Source organism: Carlito syrichta, unplaced genomic scaffold, assembly GCF_000164805.1.
Source record: "Carlito syrichta isolate Samal-C Ts95f unplaced genomic scaffold, Tarsius_syrichta-2.0.1 Scaffold287674, whole genome shotgun sequence".
In the NCBI taxonomy this organism is placed as follows: domain Eukaryota; kingdom Metazoa; phylum Chordata; class Mammalia; order Primates; family Tarsiidae; genus Carlito; species Carlito syrichta.
Window position 1 is genome coordinate 47274 of NW_007231770.1, and position 26963 is coordinate 74236.

Sequence of the window (26963 nt, forward strand, 5' to 3'; positions counted from 1 at the left end):
AAAAAAAAAAAAAAGAAAATGTGCTTTAATGTACCATTTCTTAGAAAACTTCTGTAGGATCCCCACCCCCACCATGCCAAACAAAGGAGTAATCCAAGAAAGAGTTGCAAATCCAAGAAATAGGAGATCTTTCCCAGGAAAGATGCAAAGTCTCAGAACAGTAGTAAGGAAAGATTTCAAGACATTCCACAGGCCTAAGAACATATTACAGAGCAATGTGATGGGGGAAGCCCAGGGGAGATATAACTACGGGGAGAAATAAGAAGGTCTCTAATATGTCTGAATATATGAAAAGGAAATTTGTATTTCTGTTAAAAGATTTGGAGGTGAATTACTGATGTGATATAAAAAGCTAGAGAAACCGGACGTAGTAGCTCATGCCTGAAATCCCAGCACTTTGGGAGGTGGAGGTGAAAGGACTACCTGAGCCCATGGTTTTGAGACCAGCCTGGACAACATGGCAAGATCTTGTCTCTACAATAAATCAAAAATTTAGCTAGGTGTGGTGGCACACACCTGTAGTTCCAGCTACTTGGAAGGCTGAGGCAGAAGGATCGCCTGAGCCCAGCAGGTGGAGGCTGTGGTGGCCATGAGCACGCCACTGCACTCCAGCATAGGAAGACAGAGACTCCAACTCAAAAATAAATAAGTAAATAAAATAAAATAAAGACACAAACAAAAAATTCATATAATAACCCTGGGGCAAAAGAGATACTTAGGCACAGAAAAACCACTCTTCACTCGGCCATGACCTGTCCTTATCAAGCTGGGAGAATGGTTGGGAATGGGGGATGGTTAACAGATACTTGTGGTTTACTGATCTAACAGCCATTTCTAGTTCCCTTCTCCTTTGTCTTGCCACACCGTACTTCCTTGCCTGGAAAATCTAATTATCCCCTCTCCAAACTTCTCTTGTAGCAGTGGGTGACCAAGAAACTGTTCAAGTCAGTAATGTGTATAGTCAGAGGTCTATTAAGGGTTTTGGGGAAAGCTTTCACTTTCCTTATTGCCCAGGTAGATTTGGTTGTCATCCCCCTTCCTTTCTTTTTGTCTTGGACAAGGGTGAGTTGTGACAGTCACAGTGCAAACCTGAACCAACAAGCCAATATGCTAATGTTGATGGATAGAAAGAGCCCAAGTGACTGACCACGCAGATGAGCCACTGCGCCAATTCTGACAGGTTGACCTCTAAACTTATTGTGTGAAATCGTCAGTCAACCTTTCTGTTACTTGCAGCTGAAAGCAATAAAGAATTCTTAACTAATACACAGCATATGAGGCTAAAGATTCATTCTCTGTCATGGGAAGCCAACAGATGATGTCTAGAAATTTAAAAATCAAGAAGTAACATGTTCAGCCTGGGTGACAGTGAGACTACAACTCAAAAAAAAAAGAAAAGAAATAACATGTTGAAGCATGTTTTTACTTAGAAACATGATAGTATCTGAAAAAATAGCTAGCAGAATTAAAACTGGATACCCCTTAGGAGTGTGAACTGGGAACAGGTGGGGCCAGGAACTGCTCTTTTCACTGTAAGCCTTATTGTAGGATCTCTTAATACTAGCACGAAGGACATTTTGGGCCAGATAACACCTCGTGTGCAGTGCTGCCTCTGGCCTCACCCATTAGACGCCAGTAGCAACCCACCTCTTCCCCACTTGTGACAACCAAAAATGACATCTACCATTGACAAATGACCCTGCAGAGCAGAGCTGCCTCTAATTGAGAGCCACTGCCTTATAGTACTATGCTATTTCTTTAAATTTTATTAACACTGTACATGTATCATATTGATAAAGTTAAATTATGGATAAAGAAACCGAAGTATGACAGGAGCTGGCCTGGAAACTGCCAATTGTCATTTATCCTTTCAGACACCTCTCATCTCCTCAACCAACCTCTCCTTGCCCCCAAGGATCCTGCTCCTTCCCTCCTAGACAAAAGCAGACAGAATGGAGACACTCACCACCGAGAAACGCACACTCGTAATGGCTGCAGGTCTTGTTCGTGCTTTGAAGGATAAGGTTATGACCAGCCCCTTCCTTGGACACTTGAAAAACCTCACTCAGAGGTATGAGAGTCATTCTTTCACTTTCTCTAGCAGAAAAGCTTTCAACAGCAACGCCAAAGCATGTGAAGATGGACAACACAATCAGCTGATCGTCAGCAGTCTGTGGTTTGGCTGAGTAGGCCAAGGCCATGTGGCCAAACCTGGCTCGGTCTAGCCCTCCAGGTGTCAGTGAAGGACTCTGGCTCATTTGATATACCACATTTTTGTAACTGTCCTCACAAGGTCTTCTCAGCAACTGCAGAGCTCTTGTCAGGTAAAAATGAAAGGCTTTGAACTGGAAGTCGTAGATATAATCTTTCCGAGACTGGCCAGCCGTCTTCACAGCTTCATTGAACATGTGGTAAAAGGGAGTTTGCTCTTGAGCTTCATAAACGTATGCCATCAGGGCTATCCCATGGTTGTCCTTAAAATTCACAGGGAAAGAGATCTGAGGCTTTCGGGTTTCCCATCTGGCTTTTGCATGCTCCCACACAGCATCTAAGAGCTGATGGCTGGCTCGTTCGTCCTTGAGCAGTTGAGGAACATATTTGATTTCCATCTTGTCAGTGCACTTCAGGTATTCATCGTCAAATGCATTATCAGCCATGTCTAGTATTTCAGCCTTCACCTTCAAAGGAAAAGGAAACGAATACTTGAAATAAGACATTTAGTGAATGCCATTTTCCCTCACATGGCTCTTCCTACCCATCTCATTCCCTACCAAGAGTTTCTCCTTACTTAGAACCAACTTTGGGTATTTTTTTTTTTAATGTAGGAAGTTGATACAGTTTGGGTTGTTGTCCTCTCCAAAGTTCTTGTCTAAGTGCAATCTCTAGTGTTGGAGGTGGGGCCAGTGGGAGGTGACTGGTCCTGAGGGCAGATCCCTCAGAAATGGCTTGGTGCTGTTCAATTGGTGGTTGAAAAAGAGCCCAGCCCCTCCTTCTCATTCTGTCTCTGGCTCTTGTCATGTGACATGCCTGCTCCCCTCTGCCTTCCACCATGATTGTAAGCCTCCAGAGGCCTCATCAGAAGCTGGTACCAGGCAGAACTCCAAACAAACCTTTTTTTTTTCTTTTTTAAGTTGGAGTCTCACTCTGTCACCCAGACTGGAGTGCAGTGGCCGCTCCCAGCCACCGCAGCCTAGACCTGCTGGGCTCCGGCGATCCTTCCACCTCAGCCTTCCAAGTAGCTGGAACTACAGGCATGCCTACCACACCTGGCTAGTTTTTTATTTATTGCAGAGATGAGGTCTCGCCAAGTTGCCCAGGTGGGTCTCGAACCCGCGGGCTCAGGCAATCCATTCACCTCAGCCTCCCAAAGGCGTGGGATTACAGGCTGAGCCACCAAGCCTGGCTCAAACCTTTTTTCTTTATAAATTATCCAGACTCAGGTACTTCTTTAGCACAATGCCAAATGGACTGATGCAGAGAGGTATTCGCTATGGATACTTCTGATAATTTTCTCAACTGTGACATATGTTTTTGGAAGAGTAAATGTTACTGGGTGAGTGGTATGGGAGGGCTGTGCCTGTAATTCCTATCTGATCATTTTGGTGCAGAAGACAGAACAATGAGTATGCAACTGAAAAACATGGACAGAAGTCCTGGCTTTGAACAGTTTCTTAGCTAGATTTCTTCAAACCTTCAGAACTGTTGAGAATTTGAAATATAATGTGCAAAATACTATACATGACAGACACTACATGGCAAATATTACCCCTTTCCCTTGGGAATGCCCCTCCCTTGCCCATATGGCTTGAGTAGAACTGATTTATGCCTCTCGCCCAAAGGATGAGCAGATAACCCAGACCTAGCAATCAGAACACTCCCAGAGGGCACAAAGGGATCCTTCTTCCTTGAAAACTATAAGTTCTAAGGACACTATTGACTTGAGGCTTCCAACAGTTTCCTTCTGGTCCCATAGTGAATTTTGTCTGAAAACAAAGCAACAGAGAAAGGCTTACAGAACTTAAGAGTTAGCAAAAGATGAGAACCTGGAAACAACCTGGAGGCCCTAGGTCTAACCGTACATGAAGACTGAGCTTTGTGTCACCCTAGTCACAGACCCAATACATTTCCTATTTGCTTGAGCTACTTTGAATTGTGTTTTTTCACATACAACTGAAAAGGCATAATGCATCTCTAAATGATACATATGTTCATACATCATAAGAAGCAGGGTGATATAATGTAACTAACACTAACTAAAAGTCAGATAGATCTGAGACCAACTTCTACTTGTTATTAAGTAGTATGGAAAAGGTACTTGATATTTCTGAGCCTCGATTTTTTTCATTTAAAAAATGAAGATGAAGAGGAAGAAATAATGTCTTAACTTCAGGATTGTTGTGAAGATTAAATTACATAATGAATACATGCAAAGCCCTTAGAGTCCCATGCCTAACACATATCAAGCCTTCAAAACAATGTGGTGGTTGGGCTCGGTGACTCAGCCTATAATCCCAGCACTTTGGGAGGCCGAGATGAGTGGATTGCCTGAACCTGAGGGTTCAAGACCAGCCCAGGTAACTTGGCAAGACCTCATCTCCACAATAAATAAAAAATTAGCTGGACGTGATACTGTGCATCTGTAGTTCCAGCTACTTGGAAGGCTGAGGCAGAAGGATCACCTGAGCCCAGATGGTCGATGCTGGAGTGGCCATGAGTGTGCCACTGGACTTCACCTGTGCGACAGAGTGAGACTCCAACTCAAAAAACAAACAAAAAAACCAATGTGGTTATTTTTCATTATTTCATGATAGAAATGTATGCATTTTACTGTATGTCACTCAAGGGTAGAGTCTGTATCATATTTTTATCTTTGAATCCCAAGCACCTAGCATAGAACTTGGCAAAATATTCAAGTGGACTAAATAAGAACTCTGTACTCTGGCTTACAGGTCAACACACAGGATGAGCAAATCTGCCCAGGAACACCATTTATGAGTTTCTACAAATAAAAGGATAACGTTTCTTATTCTACTATTCCATACTTGTGTGGTGCATGGGTGCAGTAAGGGGCTGCACTTCTTAGACTCCTTTGCAGGCCTGATATATTCTAGCTGGTCACTAAATGTTGGAGTTTCTCAAAGTTGCTTATTTTCTTACTCTCAGCTCTATTCCTAGACAATTATGTACATGCTCACGGTTTCAATTATCATCTAAATACCTCTGACCTGTCCTATGAGTGCCAGACCTGTATAACAAATGCATGTTTAACTCCTCCGCTTGAATGCTTAAAGACCCTTCATGTGTAACATGTCTAAGACTGCATGTATAATCTTACAACCACAACTGTCTGGTCCTTATCTAAGATGATCTCTTCACGTTTGAAGTTTTCCTAGATGCCTCCTTCATAGTCACCTCTGTGTCCATTCCACCACTAAGTCCTAACAAGCATCTCCAAGGTTCTTTCTATACTCAGGCACTAAGTGCTTGGCAACCCTGTGAGGTCCGTACTATTATTAGTCCCTCTTTTTTGAAAGATGAGGAAACTAAGACAGAGCAAAATGGAGGTTTATAGAGAACTGGGATTTGAACCCAGGCAATCTGCCTCCAGGGTCTTGTCCTCTTAACCCAAATGTTCTGCTGCCTCTAAAGAATGAGAGTCTCTAATAATGAAGACCACAGACATTAATGTAGCACTTTGTAAAGGGTATAATTGTGTCTTCATAAAAGCACTTATAAAAGGTTGGATAGACAATTGCTAAAATTATTAACACCATTTTACAATTGCTGAACTGTGCCAGCATCAGAAACTGTCATGATTACTCGCCACAGAGAATTCTGCCAGGGAAGTCGCTGAGACCCCTGCACTCCTAGATTTGTAGGTCAGTTTCTTAACGTGGGAATTTGAGCTTCAGGAGATCAAATCACTGCTGTATCATAGCCAAGAAATGCACTTTCCTCTACAGCACAGAATGTACCAGAGTGTAGCTCAGCCATGCCTGATTTATCACCAAGACTTCAACATTGTATAAGACACCAGACACTGGAAGTACCCCCACATTCCTTGGATCATATTAGAGTTGATCTAAAATGTTCTTGTCTTTTCCCTATGCCTCTAACCAATCTCCAAATGTCTAATTTTAGACATCAGACCTTTCTGACCAGACACCACAGCTGATTGTGTGTTCGGTACAGTGCGTGCCTTGAGCAGTGATAAAGCTCAAAAATGCCACCATCACCAGAGACAACTGAGTAGATACTAAGGAAAAAATACAAAAGAGTAGGTGAACAAGCTGACTATATTTTCTTCCTCTGAGTTATCTACTAGAACAGAAGACCATACTGATTCAATTATCTAACACTTATTTTAAAAATGTGAAAATGACAAAGTTCAAGGAGAGAAACTAGCTATGCAAGTTATGGAGCATTCATAAAACAAATACACTTAAATGATATTGCAAAATACTGAAAATGCACATCAAAACCACAATGAAGTATCACTTCACACCCACTAGGCTGACTATAATGATAAAACAAAAACAAAACAAAAACCAAATAACAAGTAACACAAGGATGCAGAGAAATTAGGACCTTAATACATTGCTGCTGGAACTGTAATATGTGCATGCAGCCAGTGTGGAAAAGTCTTGACAGTTCCTCAAAAATTCAAACATAAAGTTATCATATCACATGATCCAGCAATTGCGCTTCCAAGAATATAACCAAGAGAACTAAATACATGTTCACAATAATGGGTAATTCTGTTATCATGTATCTTAAAGTATAGCCTCCCCACACCAAACTCATTTTCACAAATATTTATTTATTTCCTATATATCTAAGTTAACTTTACTATGCAATGCTACCAAATAACCAAACAGTGCTTCTAGTGTCTCTAGATATGTCAAAAAATATTATGTGATTATAAAAATTTTTAAAAGACAAAGAAAACATGTTCACACAAATATATGTACACAAATATTCACAGCAGCACTATTCATAATAGCCATAAAGTGAGAAGAACCCCAATGTCCATCAACTAATGAACAGATAAACAAAATGTGGTATAGCCGTACGATGGAATACCATTCAACTGCAAAAATGAGTGAAGTTCTGATACATGCTACAACATGGATGAAACTTGAAAGTTATTTTAAGTAGAAGCCAGACACAAAAGGCCACATGCTGTATGATTCCATTCAGGTGAAATGTCCACAATAGACAAAGCTACAGAGATGGAAAATAGATTTGTGGTTGCCAGGGAATGGAGGAAAGAGGGAATTGAAAATGATTGCTAACAAGTACAGGGTTTCTTCTGGGGGTGATGGAAATGTTCTGCAACTAGATAGTGGTAATGGTTGTACAACATAATGAATATACTAAAAACCAGTGAAATGTGCATTCTGTGAATTTTTATGGTTATGTGTATTGTATCTCAATTTAAAAACACACTGCAATATAGGCAACAGAATACATGATGATTCTATAGATAATGGATTATAATATTACACTTAAAAATGGATGACATTTTAAGAATTTAAGATATTTTTAAAAGACATTTAAAAATCAGTGTACAAATACCCAATAGTGATATGACAGCTAACAAAGAAAAAAATCAAGTGAAATATCTGTCATATCTCATATAAATTATGTTATAGAATGCTTAAAGATTCAACTGAAAATAAAACCATAAAAATTCTAAGGAAAAAAAAACTGAATGTGAGAAAATGATCTTTATATAATGTACTAAAAACCATTTAATCAAATAATACAGAATTATTATTTGGAGAAAAACATGATATTTTCAGAATATTTAATGATAAGGAGAGACAGGTAGCACAGTATTAACTTAAAAAGCAAGGTAAAAAAAAACAATACTATGTACAGTGTGAACTCATTTTTGTAAATTAACTACAGTACACATACAAACAAAAAAAGCCAGAAAGGTTGCATACACCAACAGGTTAAGAGTATTTTGAGGGCAGGGAGAGCAGGACAAGCGGGGCGGGGCGGGGGTGGGGTGAAGAGTATTTCCCTCTGAGTGGAAGGATTATGAATGATTTTTACTTTCCTCTTTTTGCTTAATTTTAATTTTTCAACTTTCTATGGTTAACATGTGTCACATATGTAAAACGAGAAAAAGCTACTTGTAATCAATGTATTTACCTATCCTAGCCACTCTCGTTTCCATCATCACCCCCACACAGATGCCTCAGGCAGTATTACATCAAGCCTTCCCATTCCAATGGCCACATGCTTCCCATTCCCCAAATTACCTGGAAGATGTCCATTAGAATCATGGCTGCCAATAGGATGGTGACCATTTCAAAAGGTCCTGTCTTCATTTTTCTCTTCTAAATTAAAATGAAGAAATTCCAATTTAGTAGACTCAAAAAAGAGGTTGAGGGGAGTAGAACAGGATAATTATATATATATTTTTTTTCTCTCTTTTTTTTCCCATTCTGGATGAGAGTGGATAGAATGATGGGCCCGGAAGTGATTATCAATACATTCCTAATGGCCACAAGAGTCGTTAGGAAGTGATTATCAATACATTCCTAATGGTCACAAGAGCCGTTAGGCTTTACCCAGTAGTCTAACACCCTCAGTCTACAAATGAGGAAACAAAAACTCGGAGAACGTCAGTAATTTGCTCAAGATCAAATCTGTCCATTTCGATACTCCTTCAGACATGTCATCTCTCCCACCAGAGTCACTGGTAGCCATATTATCTTCCTACCACTAAGTATCTCCTCAGTGTGCTCAGGAAATCACACAATCAACCAAAAAATTAGCAGTCTCACATTGGTCCCCTAGCTCCCAGTTTCTAAGAATTACCCAGGAACCCATCCATGTACATCATCCATTCTTCCATCCTCTTTGCAGACTAAGCCATGCCCATTTGAGTGGGATGGAAGCAACGAGGAGGCCAGTAGTGGTACAAGGAGGTAGACCGTCAGAGACAGACTACTTCCCCCAAACATTCATAACCAAGAGAAGCACAAGGGTAGAACAAATGTCTTGCATAACTGTCTGAAGGCAGAAACAAGAATAAGAAGGAACTGAGTAGGCAGCAATTCTAAGATTATACAACGCCACTGGCTGAATGCCCAATATTCAGCTCAGTACTTATGATACTGAAGGGGTAAACAGAAGGGCAAGAGGCCCTTAAAGGCCAAAGCTGTCCCAAAGCCATTGAACAATTCAATTAAAGGTTACAGCACGTTGGTACAGTTACGTCCACATCCCTCCAACCAAGTTGACATTACCAGAACTGAAATGCAGCCTTTATTTTATATTACCAACCATCATATTCTGGATTCTGAAAATGAGAATGAATGGCACAGGGGAAGGAAGACACTCTTTCCTCTTATAGATCATTTTGGCCCCAGTTTCCAATCTTTCCTCAGAAGCAATTTCTATTACTCAAGATATAAAAATGTAGTACTAAGATGCTACTTTGGTGCTAAATTTCTCTTTCCAAAAAAGATCTGGAATATAAGACTTGACAGATACTTGTCACAAGGCAGTATGTGCCAAGCAAACTCTGGATCACGATTTTCCTGGAAATTCTTCACTTCTTTAGTCTGAGTGTAAATAAGTCAAAATGTTTACCTGGCTTCTGTGCCTTTGGTGGAGTTTAAATGATGCTAGGTCTCAAACTGACTCCCGACTCTCAGTTGTGAGCGTGTTTTCAGGATGGGTTGTTGACAGTGAGAGTTGAGAAGGGAATGCTTTTCTTTTTATAAACACCCCCAGCAGTAGCTTGGCAGTAGCACATTACCCCACTTGTGTTCTGCTATTTATATCTGGCCCCCACACTATGCCTTGGAATCACTGCTGTTAACACTTTAAATCTCCTAGAGGCTTGTAAAGCCACAGCAATTTCCTCTAACCACACAGTATGTTCAGTTCTGAGTACACAGTTCTGAAATTCTCTCAAAGAAAAATCACTTCCCATTCCTAACCCTTTGACTACAAGACGTTGAATCAGAGATGGATTTTATCTAGCCAAGTGATTCACATAGCTAAGGGGACTGGCTTTGTTAATCACTGGCAATAGGGACAGATACCACCATTCACTCAACTAGCTTACTGTATTTGAGGAACCATCAGGTGCAGGGGCAAACAAGCAAGTAAAGCAAAGTAAAGCAGTCACAATCTAACAAGACCTGAATGTGCATACTTAACCACAATACAACATGTTAAGAACCCTAAGTACAGACAAAGTCCGGTGAGAACACTAAGGAGAGGAGGACTGGGTATCACCTGCAAGCCCAGGTCTCGTTTGCATAAGATACACATGGTGAATATATTGAATGTAAACATCATGCTGAAGAACACTCAGAGGTCACTGACTATGGGTTTTACAAAACACAAAATGTCTTAGAAAATTCATGCACGTGCACATCAAAATACATCAAGAGAATTTTGATAGTAGCATTATGCAGACTAGCCCAAAACTGGGATCCATCTAAATGCCTATCAACAGAAGAATGGATCGACTGTGGTATATTTATACAATGGAATTTTATATAGCATTAAAAATGAACAAATGATAGCAATGCGAATAAATTTCACAAACACAATTTTGAGCAAAAAAAGAGAGAGAAGCATGCATATGTTGCATGACTTAATTTATACAGAGAATAGTATCAGGTAAAACACACCTCAGGCATTAGAAGTCAAAGCAGCAGCCACCCTGGGTGGCAGGCAGGAGCTAAGGGGCACAGGAAGAACATCTGGGATGCTAGTTAGGGTCAGTGTTTGTTGTTGTTATGAATGCCAATTACACACATACATTCAGTTTGTGAAATTTTAACAAGCTATATACTTGTGATACATGTATTTGCCTATACATATATATGTATACATATATAATTTCAACTAAACATTTTAAATTGTCATGAAATACACCCATATTTACAAAATCCATCTTTACTCTTCAGACTTTCTAAAACTTCCAACCTAACCAATCTGAGATTAAACAGAGAAGACCCCTAGAAATAATCATTGTTTTTTAAAGGGAGTTTGGTTAGAAAGGGGGAAAAAAGGTTTGCACGTGTTTTCAGGCCTTAGGCTCACAAAGACCAGCTTTTAATAAAAGTCGCAGGCATTCGCATGGCTGAACGCCAGCTGGGCACAGGAAGCGGCCTCAGCCCCTCTGGCGAGACAGTGGGAGCTTTTAATATGAGTGGTTTTCCCCTCCCTCTCTGGGACTCCCCAGGCATATCCTCGATGGCAAACGCTGCTCTTGTGAGGGACCTTGGGCTGGGAGCTTCTGGTTCGGGCGCCAGGGGGCCTTTGACAGGTGGGCTGGGCCACTCTGGGGCATCAATGATCCCTCGGGTAGGCTCTGGGTCGGTGGATTGTGGCCTGGGGACGGTTTATAGGAGACGCTTTTAGGCACCAAGCCTGGTGGGCTTGGAAGGAGGTGGTGACGAGGGACCCTCTGCCGGGGACTCACCTTCTCCTGGGGTGAGGAATGGCAGGACAGAGACAGAACTCAAGTTGTAACTCACGGAAATAAAAAAGAAGTTGGTTTGAGGAGGCAGGGGAAGTCCCAGGCATGTATGCCTACAGAGAATGAGGTTGTGGGGTTCTCCCGTCTCTGGCTCCCCAAACCTGCCAGTTTCATCTATATATCACACAAAAAGCTGAATTCACCAAAAAAGAATATATCAAACACTGAATGAAGTTCAAGGCAAGGTCTTGATCATCACCAATATGGTCTTGATTCATTCCTGTTTTGTTCCCATCTTTGAACACTTATCTTCTTTCATTCATTCACCCGTTTGCCTGGACAACATAGAAAGACCTCCTCTCTACTAAAAACAATAATAATAAATAAATAAAAATAAAGTAGCATAAATGAGAGGAGTGCATGGAATGTTTGCAACTTAAATTGAATGGTTAGGGTGGAGACTCTGAAAAGGTGATGTTTGAGCAAAGACTTGAAGGAGATGAAGGCAGTCAGCCATGAGGATTGTGGAGGCTGAGTCGAGAGAAGAGCAAGCACTAAAGACCTGAGCCAAAGAAACCCTAGCTTTGTTCGAGGACTAGCAAGCAGGCCAATATGTCTGGAACAGAAGAGCAGCAGGGAAGGGAAGAGCAGAAGGAAATAAGGGGAGAGAGATAAGGGGATGAAGGGAAGATCATGTAAGTCTCTGTAGGCCAGTGTAAGAATGTTGGCTTTTCCTCTAAGAGAAAAGGAGCAAATCTCAAGGTTTTGAGCAGAATTATGACATGATCTCATTTTTCAAGAGGATCACCCTGGCTGTTATGCTGAGAATGGTCTGTAGGATGAAAGTAGGAAGGCCAATTTACAGGTTACTATAATAATGCAAGCAGAGATTATGGTGGCTTGAGCCAGGATGGTAGCAGTAAAGGTAGTGAGAAGTAGATGTGGGTGTACACGTGTTGTTGCTGAGGTGTTAAGAAATGAATATGTGAATGTATGTTTTTGCTGTTGTTTTATTGTTGTTTGGTTGTTACAAATAGGTCTTTTTATTTGAGCTTGTTAAAAATCCTGTTTTTGAAGATTAAACATAATATTTTCAGATATGATAAGGAAAAGTATCTGTGCATTCTAAAAGCCTATTATATTTTTTTAATGTGATAACTCACAAAAAAGCCAATGAGAATTATCTGTAGAAATACCAATTTGCTATATAATTAAAATGCTTGGACTTCAAGATATATTCTGAAGGTTGAGGCAACAGGATATGCTGACAGATTGAATGTGAGCTGCAAAAGAAAGAGTGGAGCAAAGGACAGCTCCAAGATTTTCAGCTTGAATAATTGAAAAACAAAGTTGTCATTGACTGAAATGGGGAAGACTGTGCATAGAACAAGTAACCTCTAAGTCAAGTAAAGATAATATCTTCAGGAGAAAGGAAAGATCAAGTGAGTCAAATGCTTCTGATAGGTCAAGTAAGATGAGGACTGAGAAATGGCCATTGGATTTAGCAGTACAGAGGACATATAGTCAGTATGTAGTCTTTTATGACTGACATCTTAACATAATACTTTGAAAGTCATTCATGTTGTTGCGTGTATCAGTAGCTCTAAAGATGATTGAAAAGATCAAGTTTGATGGAGCTGTGGGGATGAAAGCCTGATCAGAATGGTCTAAGAGAGAATGGATGGACTCTTTCTCCTCAATTCTTTCAAGGAGTTTTTAGGTAAAGGGTAGAACAGGTATGAGGCAGTGACTTGATGGTGGGATTGGAGGAAAGATAAAGAGAGCCCAAGAGATTTTTTTTTAAGATAGAAAATCAACACATGTTTGGGCATGATCCAATAGAGAGGGGTAAGAATCTGATAATTTAGGAAAGAGAAGGTAGAATAACTGGGCAGGCCGGGCTTGGTGGCTCAGCCTGTAATCTCAGCACTTTGGGAGGCCAAGACGAGTGGATTGCCTGAGCCCATGCATTCGAGACCAGGCCAGGCAACTTGGTGAGACCTCGTCTCTACAATAAAATAAAAAATTAGCTAGGCATGGTAGCGTGTGCCTGTAGTTCCAGTTACTTGGAAGGCTGAGGTGGAAGGATTGCCGGAGCCAGGTCGACACTGGGGTGAAAGAATCGCTGGAGCCCAGCAGGTCGACTCTGGGGTGGTAGTGAGTGTGCCACTGCATTCCAGCCTGGGTGACGGAGTGAGACTCCAACTCAAAAAAAACCCAAAAAAACAAAAAACAAAACCCTATACTTTGCTGGCTCAAAACTGTAATCCCAGCACTTTGGGTGATCAAGGCAAAAGGATTGCCTGAGCCCAGGGGTTCGAGACCAGCCCGGACAACTTGGCAAGACCTCGTCCCTACAAAAATTTTTTTAAAAAAAATTAGCCAGGCATGGTAGCATGCACCTGTAGTTCTGGCTACTTGGAAGGCTGAGACAGAAGGATCGCCAGAGCACAGCAGGTCGACGCTGGAGTGGCCATGAGTGTGCCATTGCACTCCAGTCTGGGCAATGGAGTAAGACTCTAACTCAAAAAAAAAAGAATAACTGGGCCAATGTCCTTGAGTAGGCCGAAGGTGAAGAGACACAGCATGCAGATTAAGAGCAGGAAATGTTCATCTAACACGAATAAGAGGAAAGCACAGTATGCTGGCAGGTGGTAGAAAGTTGTGGTTGTAATGGTGAGAATTCTTTCCTAATTGCTTTGATTTTACTAAAAAAAAAAAAGTAGCAGCAAAAGATGATTAAAGTGGTAGGGATTTGAAGAGACTAGAGAAAGAATAAAATCATCATCTAAAAAAGCACAAGAGTGAATGCAGTATGATTGCTGAGCTGCATGCTCTAAGGGCCCGCTTGAATTGAAACTGAAAGCACGTACGAGGGTTCTTCTGCTACATCAGTTCCATGGTAGTTGCAGAATAAGTAAAACTGGATTGAACCATATTTCAGCTTTTTCAAGCAAGTAGAGATTTTGTTTTATTTCAGTGATTTGATTACGGGCAAAATATTTTAACTAACACTTCACCAAGGAAGATATATGAATGACCAACAAGTAGGAAAAGATGTTCAGCACCACCAGCCGTCAGGTAAATGCAAATTAAAACCAGTATATGCCCACTAGCATGACTAAAATTAAAGGCTGACAACATCAAATGTTGATGAGGGTGCAGACCAACAGATACTTTCACACACTGCTGGTGGGAATACAAAATGATACAGATAATTTTGAAGACAGTTTGACAATTTATATAAAGGTAAACATATATACTTACCATAAGACCAAGTAATTTTTCTCCTAGCAATTTACCCAAGAGAAATTCAAATATATGTTCACATATGTACTCAAATGTTCACCAGCAGGTTTACTCATAATTGTCAGAAGATAGAAACAACCAAAATGTTCATCAACTGGTAAATGGATAAACAAATAGAATACTTCTCAGCAATAAAAAAGAACAACCTTTCTTAAAATATTAAACATAAAGTTACCATATGACCCAACAACTCCACTCCTAGGTATATAACCAGGATAAATGAAAATATCCGTTTACACAAAAACGTGTGCACAAATGGTCACAGCAATATTATTCATAATGGCCGAAAGTGGCTCTAGGTTTCAATCCAAATGTCCATCAACTAATGAATGGATAAACAAAATGCAGCATACTCATACGATGGAATATATTTTCGTTGAAAAGGTGAATTAAGTACTGACATATTTGTCTTTATATGAAATGTCCAGAAGAGATAAATCTATAGAGACAGAAAGTAGGTTAGTGACTCTGTAGCACTGGGAGCATAAGGAGGAAATGAGGAAGACTGCTAATGGGTATGGGGCTTCTTTTCAGAGTTATGATAACATTTCATCTCCCCAAAAAAGTTTCCTCGTGATCCTTGCAGTCAATCTCCTCCCTCCCTCCAAGGCTCTGGCAGCCATTGTTCTGCTTCCTGTTGCTGTGGTTTTGTCTTTTCTAGCATGTCATGTAAGTATTACCATACAGTCAGTATACAATCTTTTATGACTGACTTCTTAGCATAATTCTTTGAAATCCACCCATGTACTTGCACGTATTATAGTTCTAAAAATGATTGCAGTGATGGTTGCTCTGTAAATATACTAAAATATACTAAATTCCATAAAATATACTCCATAAATACACTAGAAACCATCTTGGTACGGGTACAGAGGTGTGTGCCTGTAGTCCCAGCTACTTGGCAGGCTGAGGCAGAAGGACTGCTTGCACCCAGGAGTTCAAGGCCAGCCTGAGAAACGTAGGGAGAACTTGTCTACTAAAAAAATAAACACCCAATTGTATACTTTAAATGGGTGAACTGTATGGGATGTGAATTATATCTCTTTTTTTAAATTTTAAAGATGTAGGGTACAATTCAGGATTAGGTATACAAGTGGTCATCATACAAGTAAAGTTTGGGCCTCCCTTTGGTCCCAACTTTGCCTGGTTTGAGATTGGGTACCCTTATTGATGTTATGTGTCCCCTCCTTCCCTGGCAGTGTCCCACTACTGCCAATCCCTTTCTTATAGTATTATGATAAATTTTCAGGTTCCACTTATGAGTGAGTGAATTATATCTCAAAGCTATGTTTAAGAAGAATGAACTACTGATATATTCAATAACTTTTTTTGAGTGATGAAATGTTTTATATCATGATCATAGTGGCTACATGATGACAAACATTTGTCAAAAGTCATAGAATGTAAACTTCAAATTGGTGAATTTTTTTCACATAAATCATACTTACATAAAGCTGATTTTTTTTTTACAAGTAACAACAAAATTATTGTAGTCACATACTCCTTGAAGTTTATTCGTGTACCCCCAGAGGGTACACATCAAGGCATATGCATTCCAATTTGAATACTACTACAGTAAACCATCTGTAATGTCAAGGCCCATGGAAGAGTCAAGTAATCCAAAGGAGCCTAGGGTTGTGATAAGACGAATACACAGCATATATATCTTAGAGACTGGAGGCTAAGGCAGAACATGGCAGTGGTGAATGCAAATTATCTTCTAAAGACAAAGCAGAATCAGAGACTTCAGTGAAGGCAAATGATCACTAGAGGTCAGCACCAGAACAGGAAACCTCTCCTCTATGGCTGGCCTTAGATTTGCTTTCAGAAGAACTCTGGTTATGAAGATGCCAAGGTATTTCTTTCTACTTTTTTTTTTTTGGTGCCTATTGTAAATGGATTTGTGCTTTTTTTTTTTGAGTTGGAGTCTCACTTTGTCACCCAGACTGGAGTGCAGTGGCCGCTCCCAGCCACCGCAGCCTCGACCTGCTGGGCTCCGGCGATCCTTCCGCCTCAGCTTTCCGAGTAGCCGGAATTACAGGCATGCGCTACCACACCCGGCTGATTTTTTGATTTATTGTAGAGATGAGGTCTCGCCAAGTTGCCCAGGCGGGTCTTGAACCCGCGGGCTCAGGCAATCCACTCACCTCAGCCTCCCAAAGGCGCGGGATTACAGACTGAGCCACCAAGCCCGGCTGGATTTGTGCTTTTTATTTGAGTTTCTGTTTGTTTATTATTGATGTATAGAAATGCGATTGTCTTTTGTATATTTATTTTATATCCTGAGACTTTGCCAAAGTCCTTTATCAGTGCAAGGAGTTTTTTGGCAGATTATCTTGGGTTTTCAAGGTATACGATCATGTCATCTACAAAGAGAGATAGCTTGACTTCCTCTTTTCCTATTTGGATACCCCTGATCGTCTTCTCTTCTCTGATTACTATAGCTAGGACTTCCAAAACTATGTAGAACAGGAGGGGAAAGTGGGCATCCTTGTCTTGTTCCAGTTTTCAGGGGAAATTGTTCCAATTTTTGTCTGTTTAGGAGTATGCTGGCTATGGGTTTCTCATAGATGGCTTCTACTATTTTGAGGTATGTTCCAGGGTTTTTATCAAGATGTTTGAGGGTTTTTATCAAGAAGGGGTGCTGGATTTTATCAAAAGCTTTTTCTGTATCTAACGATATAATCATGTGGTTTTTGTTTTTACATCTATTGATGTATTTAATTACATTTATGGTGTTACAAATGTTGAACCAGCCTTGCATCACAGGGATGAAGCCTACTTGGTAGTGACGGATGATTTTTGAGACGTGTTGGTGAATCCAGTCGGCTAGAATCTTGTTGAGAATTTTAGCATCTATGTTCATCAAAGATATTGGCCTGTAGTTCTCTTTCTTTGTTGGGTCTTTACTTGGCTTGGGTATCAACGTGATATTAGTTTCATAAAATGATTTGGGGAGAGTTCCATCTTTCTCAATCGCCATAAGACCCCGTAATCCCCCTACTGGGAATATACCCAGAAGAATTCAGGTCACTCTATGAAAAATATACTTGCACACGTATGTTTACTGCAACATTGTTCACAATAGCAAGAACATGGAACCAACCATGCTGCCCATCAAAAGAGTACTAGATTTTAAAAATGTGGTACATATACACAATGGAATACTATGCAGCCATAAAGAACAAAATCATGAACTTCTCAGCAATCTGGATGGACTTAGAGTCTATAATACTGAGTGATCTCTCACAGAAACAAAGAGCTGAGTATCACATGTTCTCACTCATAAGTGAACCTTGACATGATTGTATACTATAAGAAAAGGATTTAAAGTGGTGGGAACTGCAGGGAGGAGGTTGGGAGGGTGGGAAGGTAGAATTGACAGTAGTGGATATCTGCCTGGGGAAGTGGTGGGGCACACCTCATCGATAAGGGTACCTGCATGGTGAATATTTATATACCTAGCTCTGAACTGTACCCCACAACTTTAAATAAAATTTAAAAGAGGAATAAAAAATGAACTCTGAATTTAACTAAATATAATATTTATTCAAAGAAGACTGTTTCAAATCAGAAGTGACTAAATTTTAATTGACAAGATTAGTGTCTTTGCCATTAGTGGACATGAAAATTTGTGAGCTAAGTTGATTTTTTTTTTTTTTTTTTTTTTTTTTTAGTTGGAGTCTTACTCTGTTGCCCAGGCTGGAGTGCAGTGGCACGCTCATGGCCACCGCAGCCTCGACCTACTGGGCTCAGGCGATCTTTTTGCTTCAGTCTTCCAAGTAGCTGGAACTACAGGCATGTGCCACCATGCCTGGCTAATTTTTTCATTTATTGTAGAGATGAAGTCTCACCAAGTTGCCCAGGCTGGTCTCAAACCCATGGGCTCAGGCAATTCTCTCACCTCAGCCTCTCAAAGTGCTGAGATTATAGGCGTGAGCCTCCATGCCCAGTAAGTTGATTTCTAATATAGAGAAATACAGTCCTCTCTCCACCCATGGTTCCCCATCTACACTGCAGCACTCTGACTCTGGGAAAAATTGTAGCTTGTTCTCTGCTGGCTCTAGCTGTTAGTCTTGTCTCCAGCAATGGTAACACTTAATTGCTGTCTATCTTAGTATTTTCTATAGATTTTGGGTGCCCAGTTGGTAAATCCCCCATCATAGCCTCCTGACATTGGGTGTTCTAAAAACAAACAATTTCTATATCCTCTCACCCTGCTATGTGGTACTGCCACAAACTCGAGATGCACTCACTTGGCCTTGGTGGACCTCTTCTTACAGAATATCATAAGCTGATCAGTGCCCCACTTACCTTCCCTAACACCAGAGAAACCTAGAAATTCCATCATGACAACTTTCATTTTGTAGAAAATTGGAGAGGAATCTTTGTCTTATCCCAATTCGTAATAACAAGTTGTTATTTCCAACTTGTTAAACATGGTGCTTTTCTAAGAGACTTTGAAAATTCTCCAGTATGCACGAAAAGAGGCATGGGGAAAAATATCTTCATTGCCCAAGGATTTCCTGAAACTCAGGGTGTTTTTAAACTCTTACATCAACCCTTTCCTGGGTTTCAGTCCAGAGGAGCCATAGGAATCCAGTCTCTCCCCTTTCTCCTTTTTCTCTCTGTTCTAGAATCATCTACTCTCAATTCCTGTTGTGGGTACTTCCTTTGTGCTATTTTTTCTTCCCCTATACTCTGAACCTGTTCTGGCATTATCTACCTTTTTCTTCTTTAGACCATTGATAATGATCTTAAAAGTGACTGAAGTGCAGACAGACTTTATAGAGAGAATGAGAAACATACATATGTCACATTTTTAAAATAATGCAATATTGAGGTCAGAGAGATGGCGCCTGAGCCAGTTGGACTATGCGAGTCTCCATGTGAGTGAGTGAGTGTATGTAAAATGTAACGTACGTGCTGGTGAGTGAATGGGTGTGTGAGTGGCTAACTGAGTGAGGGTTAGGGAGCTAGCAGCCAGAACTCTCTTGGTGCAGTGGCTGGTGCCATAGCTGCTGGGCTTGGACCCTAGCGATTCCTGGGATGAAGAAGTCAAGCGCCATTTTCTTTTTCTTTTCTTTTCTTTTTTTTAAATCAACAAACCCTCCCTGGGAAGAAAATGGTGGGAGAGACTGTCTAAGTGGGTGCTCGTGAGCCAGTGGCCAGGCCCCTGGTGCAACAGCTGGTGCTGCAGCTTCTCTGCTTGGTCCCTGGCTCTTCCCAGGTTGCAGAAGCCAAGTGCCACTGGTGGAAGAAAATATCGCCCCAGGCTCTCTCTCACCAGTGCAGCAGGAGAGAGACTGTCAGCTCCTGGCTTTGCCTCACCACTTCAGTACCTGACAGGGCACCGGCAGCAGTGGCTGCAGAAGGAGCCCAGAAGCAAAGTCCCACAGAAGAGGGCAAGAGAGGCACCACACCACCAACTTGAAGGCGGGGCAGGAAAATGCTCCCACTCGCTCACCACGGAGCAACAGACCCCATCTCTGTGACTGGTGGATCAACTACTCAGGGATTGATCGTGACCCAGAGGGAATATGCTGAAAGCACAGACTTCGGAGGGATCTGACGTGCGCTGAGTTCCAGGCGCCCCATCCTGTACCCTGATCCAGCCACAGGACAAAGTGTGTGACCAGAAGAGGATGAGGAAGAACTCCAGAGATCAGTGGTGAGTCCGGGGCGACACAAACCCCCTCCTCCCCAGCAATCCTCTGAACATCAGACCCACACAGCTGGGCCACGAATGAGGGATAAATCCAGGCAGAGCCTGGACGTCAGTTGTAGTAGGATAAGTCCATTCCAGGATAGGCCTGGTGAGGGCAACCCCTGCAAGAGTACCTCCCCACCAGAGGAGATCTCCCTGACCATACAAGAATGGGAGGGGAGGACTGCAGACCCACCCACCTCCACTGCCCCTCCTCCATCCCTGCTCCAGACACTGAGGAGAGAATGAAAGAGGTGGCACTGCAGGGGAGACCTGATTAGAGGAACAATTACAGAGCCTGTCACAAGAGGGCAGGGTTGTTTTTTTTTTAATTTTCAATTTAAAAATTTTTTTTTAATTTTTTTGACTGTTTCTTTGTTAGCTCATCTATTTTTAAAATATTTTCCTTTGTACATGAATGTGTATGTGAGGGTTTGATCTGCTCCCCCCCCCAAATATTTTTTCTTTTCTTTTTCTGTTTCTTTCTTCTTTTATTTGTCATTTTCTATTTATGTGTGTATGTGAATGACTGAGTGTTCATCTTTCAATCTTGTTGTTGTTGGTTTGTTTTTGCTCTTTTGTACTACTGGGTTTTTAAATTTTCGTTTCTTATAGTTTAATGTGTGTGTCAATATATGTGTGAGGGTTTGACCTAAATTCCATTCCTCCCCCTACCCCCAGTCTTTTTTTTTTAAAGAAAAACACATGCTAGGCATGTGTGTGTATTTAGTTTTCTTGGGGTTTTTGTTGTTGTTGTTTCCTTTGTTTCATTTTGTTGTTATTACAGTTTGTTTTGGGGTGTGTGTGTGTATGTCTGTGTGTGTGCATGTTTAATTGTTTTTTGCATTGGTTTCTGCTTTGCATTATCATATGGAGTGGTGGTGGGGAGTGGGTCTCAGGGAACACATAACACAATAAGTGAACACTGTAATTTGCAAGTAGTTTCTGAATCCTAGCACCCCATTCCCTACTTTATTTGAATTTCAAAAACTACAAGAGACAACAAAACTTCCCATCCATCATCCTATTTCAATATAGAGCAAATCCAGAGCCTGGAGCAGGGAAGAATAGAGGACTGAGCAAACATCAGAAGGGAAAGCCTCTCCCACTGACACTGAATAACAGAACTAAAGAGAAAAACAAGAGATATGTCACAAATGAGGAAAAACCAAAGGAAGACCTTAGGCAATTTCAAGTGTACCAAAGACAAAACTCCTGAAAAATCAGATCTTGGTGCCCAAACAATGGAAGTCACCAGTGACTGCCCCCAGAACAAGACAGATTAGGGAATGACTGGAAAGAGTGAATAAGACTCATTAAGACAAGATGCAACAGTGAAAGAACTTGTAATAGAGATTTTGGCAATAAAAAATTTCATCCAGGAAATAAATAACAAGATGACATGCATGGAAAGCAGAATTAAGCTAGCTGAAGAAAGAATCTCAGATTCTTTCTTGAAGACCAGAACACGGAATTAACCTGAATGTTCTCAGATTCTTTCTTGAAGACCAGAACACAGAATTAACCAAATGTTTACATAGAAAGAAGGCTCAGAAAGAAAGAATAAAGTCTACAAGAGATGTGCAATTATATCAAGAGACTGAATCTACACCTGATTGGTATCCCAGAAGAAGAAAAGGAAAAGGAGAACAACTTGGAGCAAGTATTCCAGGAGGTAAATAAAGAAAGCTTTCCCCATCTCACCAGAGATGTGACCAGCGAAGCACAAGAGATACAGAGAACTCCCATAAGACATCAAATGAAAAGACCAACCCCTAGACACATAGCAATTCGCCCACACAAAGTAGACACAAAAGAAAATATCCTAAAGGCAGCAAGAGAGAAAGATCAGACTACCTACTGGGGAAACCAATCAGAATAGCAGCAGATCTATCAGCAGAAACACTACAAGCAAGAAGGGACTGGAGCCCTATATTCAAAGTCCTCAAAGATAAACAATTTAAACCAAGAATTTCCTATCCAGTCAAGCTTAGCTTCATCAGTGATGGAGAATTAAAATCCTTCCCACACATCCAATCCCTAAGAGATTATGCAGTTTCCAGATCAGCTCTATAGGAGACACTTTAAAAAGTATTAAGCACAGAAGAAAGAAAAAAAAGAATGACCACACACTTCCCAAGAGAACAGCAGAGCACAGAATCAATAGAGAATACAGTGCAACAAGAAACTTGAAAATGCACACATACATCAACCCCAAAGCTAAAGGAAAACAAGTAAACACAGAAAAAACTTTATAAGGCCTCATGATAGCAATAAACAATCACATTGCAATAATCATCCTGAATGTGAATGGACTAAATGCACCACTGAAAAGACACAAATTGGCAAACTGGATAAGAAGCCATGACCCAATTATTTGCTGCATCCAGGAGACTCATCTCACTACAAGGGACACACACAGACTCAAAGTTAAAGAATGGAAACTGAGTTTCCAGGCAAATGGATCACAGAAGAAGACAGGAGTTGCAATCTTAATATCAGAAAAAACAGTCTTTAAGCTATCAAAAATTTAAAAAGATGCAAAAGGATACATAATGATAAAAGGTTGAATCCATCAACAAGAACTATCTATCCTAAACATAATATGTACCCAACATAGAAGCACCAGCATTTATAAAGCAACTACTAAGTAAACTAAAAAAAGATATTGATTCTAACACTATTATAGCAGGGACTTGAATACCCCACTAACAGCCCTAGATAGATCATCAAGGCAAAAAATCAACAAGGAGATCTAGAACCTAAACCCTAAACTTGACACTCGACCAAATGGACTTAATAGATACTTACAGGTTATTCCACCCAACAACCACAGAATATACATTCTACTCATCACCACGTGGAATGCACAAGATCAATCACATCCTTGGCCATAAATCAAGCATAAACAAATTTCATAAGGTTGAAATCTTGCCATGCACACTCTCAGACCACAGTGGAATAAAAATAAATATCAACACCAACAACATTTCCTCAAAGCCACAAAGACATGGACACTAAACAGCATGATGCTGTACAACTACTGGGTCAACACTGAAATCAAAGCAGAATTAAAAGATTCCTGGAAACAAATGAAAATGAAGAAACATCTTACCAAAACCTTTGGCATGCCATGAAAACAGTTCTAAGAGGGGAATTTATATCTCTACGAGCACACATCAAGAAAACAGAAAGATCACAAGTAGAGAGCCTAACAAATCAACTAAGGGAGCCAGAAAGGGAAGACCACCAAAACCCCAACTTTAACAGAAGAATCGAAATCACCAAAATAAGAACCCAAATACAGAACATAGAAAACAAAAATATCACAGGAAACATCAACAAAACAAAAAGCTGCTTCTTTGAAAGAATTAACAAGATTGATGGACCCATAGCCAGAATGACCAAGAAAAAGAGAAAAAGTCCAAATAAACACAATCAGAAATACAAACAAATGATCAAATCACAACTGACCCTGAAGAAATACAACAGATTATCAGAGATTACTATGTACACCTATATGGAAACAAACTTGATAACCTAAATGAAATGGAGGACTTTCTGACATCACACAACCTCCCCAGGTTGAAATAAGAAGACATTGAGACACGAAATATACCAATAACAACTTAGGAAATTGACTCTGTCATATGAAAACTATCTACCAAAATAAGACCTGGACTGGATGGCTTTCCAGCAGAATTCTACAAAACATACAAAAAGGAGTTCATACCAATCCTTTTGTGAGTATTCTAGGCAATTAGAAAGATGGAATTCTCCCCAGTCATTTTACAAAGCTAACATCACACTGATACCCAAACCGGGTAAAGACCCAACAAAAAAAGAGTAGTACAGGCCAATATCCCTTATGAACATAGATGCAAAAATCCTCAATAAGATTCTAGCAAATCAGATTCAAAAACACATCTCAAAAATCATCCACCATGACGAAGTAGTCTTCATCCCCAGGATGCAGGGCTGGTTCAAGATTTGCAAGACCATAAATGTAATTAAATACATCAAGAGATGTAAAAACAAGAGCCACATGATTATATCATTAGATGCAGAAAAAAACTTTTGATAAAATCCAGCATCCTTTCTTGATAAAAACCTTCAAACATCCAGGTAGAGAAGGAACATACCTCAAAATAGTAAGTGCCATCTACGATAAACCCACAGCTAACATATTGCTAAATGGACAGAAACTGGAAACATTTCTCCTGAAAACTGGAACAAAACAAGGCTGCTTACTCTCACCCCTCTTGTTCAAGATTGTGTTGGAAGTCCTAGCTTGGGCAACTAGACAAGAGAAGGAAATCTGGGTATCCAAATAGGAAAAGAGGAAGTCAAGTTATCCCTCTTTGCTGATAATATGATCTAATATCCTGAAAATCCAAGAGAATCTTTCAAAAACCTGCTGGCACTGATAAAGGACTTTGACAAAGTCTCAGGGTACAAAATAAATGTACAAAAGACAGTTGCATTCCTATACACTAACAACAAGCAGGCAGAGACCCAAATTAAAAGCACAATCCCATTCACAATCAACACCAAAAAAATGAAATACCTTGGCATCTTCCTAACCAGAGAAGTGAAAGACCCTTACAATGAGAACTACAAAACATTGTTCAAAGAAATCAAAGAAGACACAAACAAATGGAAAAATATTCCATGCTCATGGATAAGAAGAATCAACATTGTTAAAATGTCCATCCTACTAAAGGCAATCTATAGATTCAATGCAATACCCTAAATTACCAACATCATTCTTCTCAGACCTGGAAATGACAATACAGAAATTCATATGAAAACAAAAATGACCCCGAATAGCCAAAACAATCCTAAGCAAAAGAAACGAGGCAGGAGGTATCATACTTCCAGACTTCAAATTTGACTATAAGGCTACAATAATCAAAACAGCCTGGTATTGGTACAAGAACAGGCATACAAACCAATGGAACAGGATAGAGATTCTGGAAGCAAAGCCTCAATTCCTCAGCCAACTCATCTTTGTCAAAACCTCCAACAACAACCACTGGGGAGAGGAGAACCAGTTCAGTAAATGGTGCTGGAAAAACTGGCTGGTCACATGCAGAAGATTGAAACAGGACCCCTACCTACCACCATACACAAAAATTAACTCTAAATGGATCAAAGACCTAAACATAAAACCTCAAACTATAAGACTCTTAGAAGATGCAGGAGACACCCTTATGGAATTTGGAACTGGCAACCAATTCCTATCCAGAACCCTAAGTGCTCATACCATAAGAAATAAGATAGACAAGTAGGACCTCATCAAACCAATGAGCTTTTGCAAAGCAAAAGAAACCATCAAGAGAGTAGGGAGACAGCCCACAGAACAGGAAAAAATATTTGCCTACTGTATATCTGACAAAGGCCTAACATCTAGGATCCACAAGGAACTCAAACATGCCAAAAGGAAGAAAACAAACAGTCCCATTAAAAAGTGGGCCAAAGTCATGAATAGACACTTCTCAAAAGAAGATAAACAGGCAGCCAACAGACACATGAAAAAGTGCCAGACTAATCATCAGATAAATGCAAATCAAAACCACAGTGAGATACCACCTAACGTTGCCATGATCACAGTGTCATTGAGCAATAGGAATTTTTCAGCTTCTTTATAATCTTATGGGACAACCATTGTATGAGCAATATACTGTTGACAGAAATGTCATTATGATGTGCGTGACTATAAAAGCAAATAGTAGTAGTACAAGCAAAAGAACTTGAAGCAGTTAAAAGTGATAATTTATTGAGGCAAATGGAGCAGGGAATGTTTACCATTATAAGCCCTCTGAAATATTAGATGTTTACATTCTATGTATCACTTGTATAACATTTTTTACTTTAAGAAGTTAGCTTTATCTTTATGAAGTGTTAGATAATAGGACTTTGAAACAGGTGTGTTCAGAAGAAAAGATAGTAGAAGTCAATATCCTTTCAGGAAAAATGAATTATGTATCTGTAATAATTTGCTTCTTAGAAAAAAAAAAAAAAAAGCCTCTGTTCTTTCCTGGCAATATTGTGATTCCCAAACTTTCTTACCTTAAATGTGTTACTGTCACCAGACAGTACCTTAGGACCAAGGTTTAATATCCCTCACTTGAGTTAACACATAGCACTTAATAAATAGTTACGGATTGCTTGTTTGTATAAACCTTGAGTGCACTTAAGGGTCAGATGACCCTATTCCAAGGCAGAGTGAGGTAAAGAGGGGTCACATTCACTGGGTTTTAGTTTCCAACCAGCTCCTAGGAAAATATTCACCAGATAACTCGGGGCTTCCCACTCGGCAGTGCTCCTATTACAATGGCAAGTAAAATAAAGTTGATCTATGAATATTAGAGCATTGAATACTAGGGTCTGGCACATTGTTGACAACTCAGGGTTTTTTTTGCCTAAGTGTTTAAGTGAATACCACATCTGCAAAATCATATGGATACAGAGAATCTCCCAAAA

At 40.2% G+C, this 26963-nt stretch overlaps 1 protein-coding gene across 7 annotated transcripts in view; it reads right to left on the bottom strand.

Moving 5' to 3' along the window:
• The window catches only part of ART3 (ADP-ribosyltransferase 3), a 79797-nt gene that overhangs the window by 32992 nt on the left and 19842 nt on the right, over positions 1–26963 (bottom strand). For 5 of the 7 annotated variants that reach the window (XM_008052920.1, XM_008052921.1, XM_008052918.1 and 2 more), the window contains exons 1-3: positions 8836–8915; positions 8274–8351; positions 1967–2678 (exon numbers count right to left, since the gene is read on the bottom strand). In XM_008052920.1, the coding sequence (XP_008051111.1) occupies positions 1967–2678; positions 8274–8351; positions 8836–8847 (802 nt within the window). In that variant the 5' untranslated portion in view covers positions 8848–8915. Of the gene's footprint in view, positions 1–1966; positions 2679–8273; positions 8352–8835; positions 8916–9612; positions 9716–26963 lie in introns of those variants that run through there. The other 2 variants (XM_008052916.1, XM_008052917.1) reach the window with 2 other exon arrangements.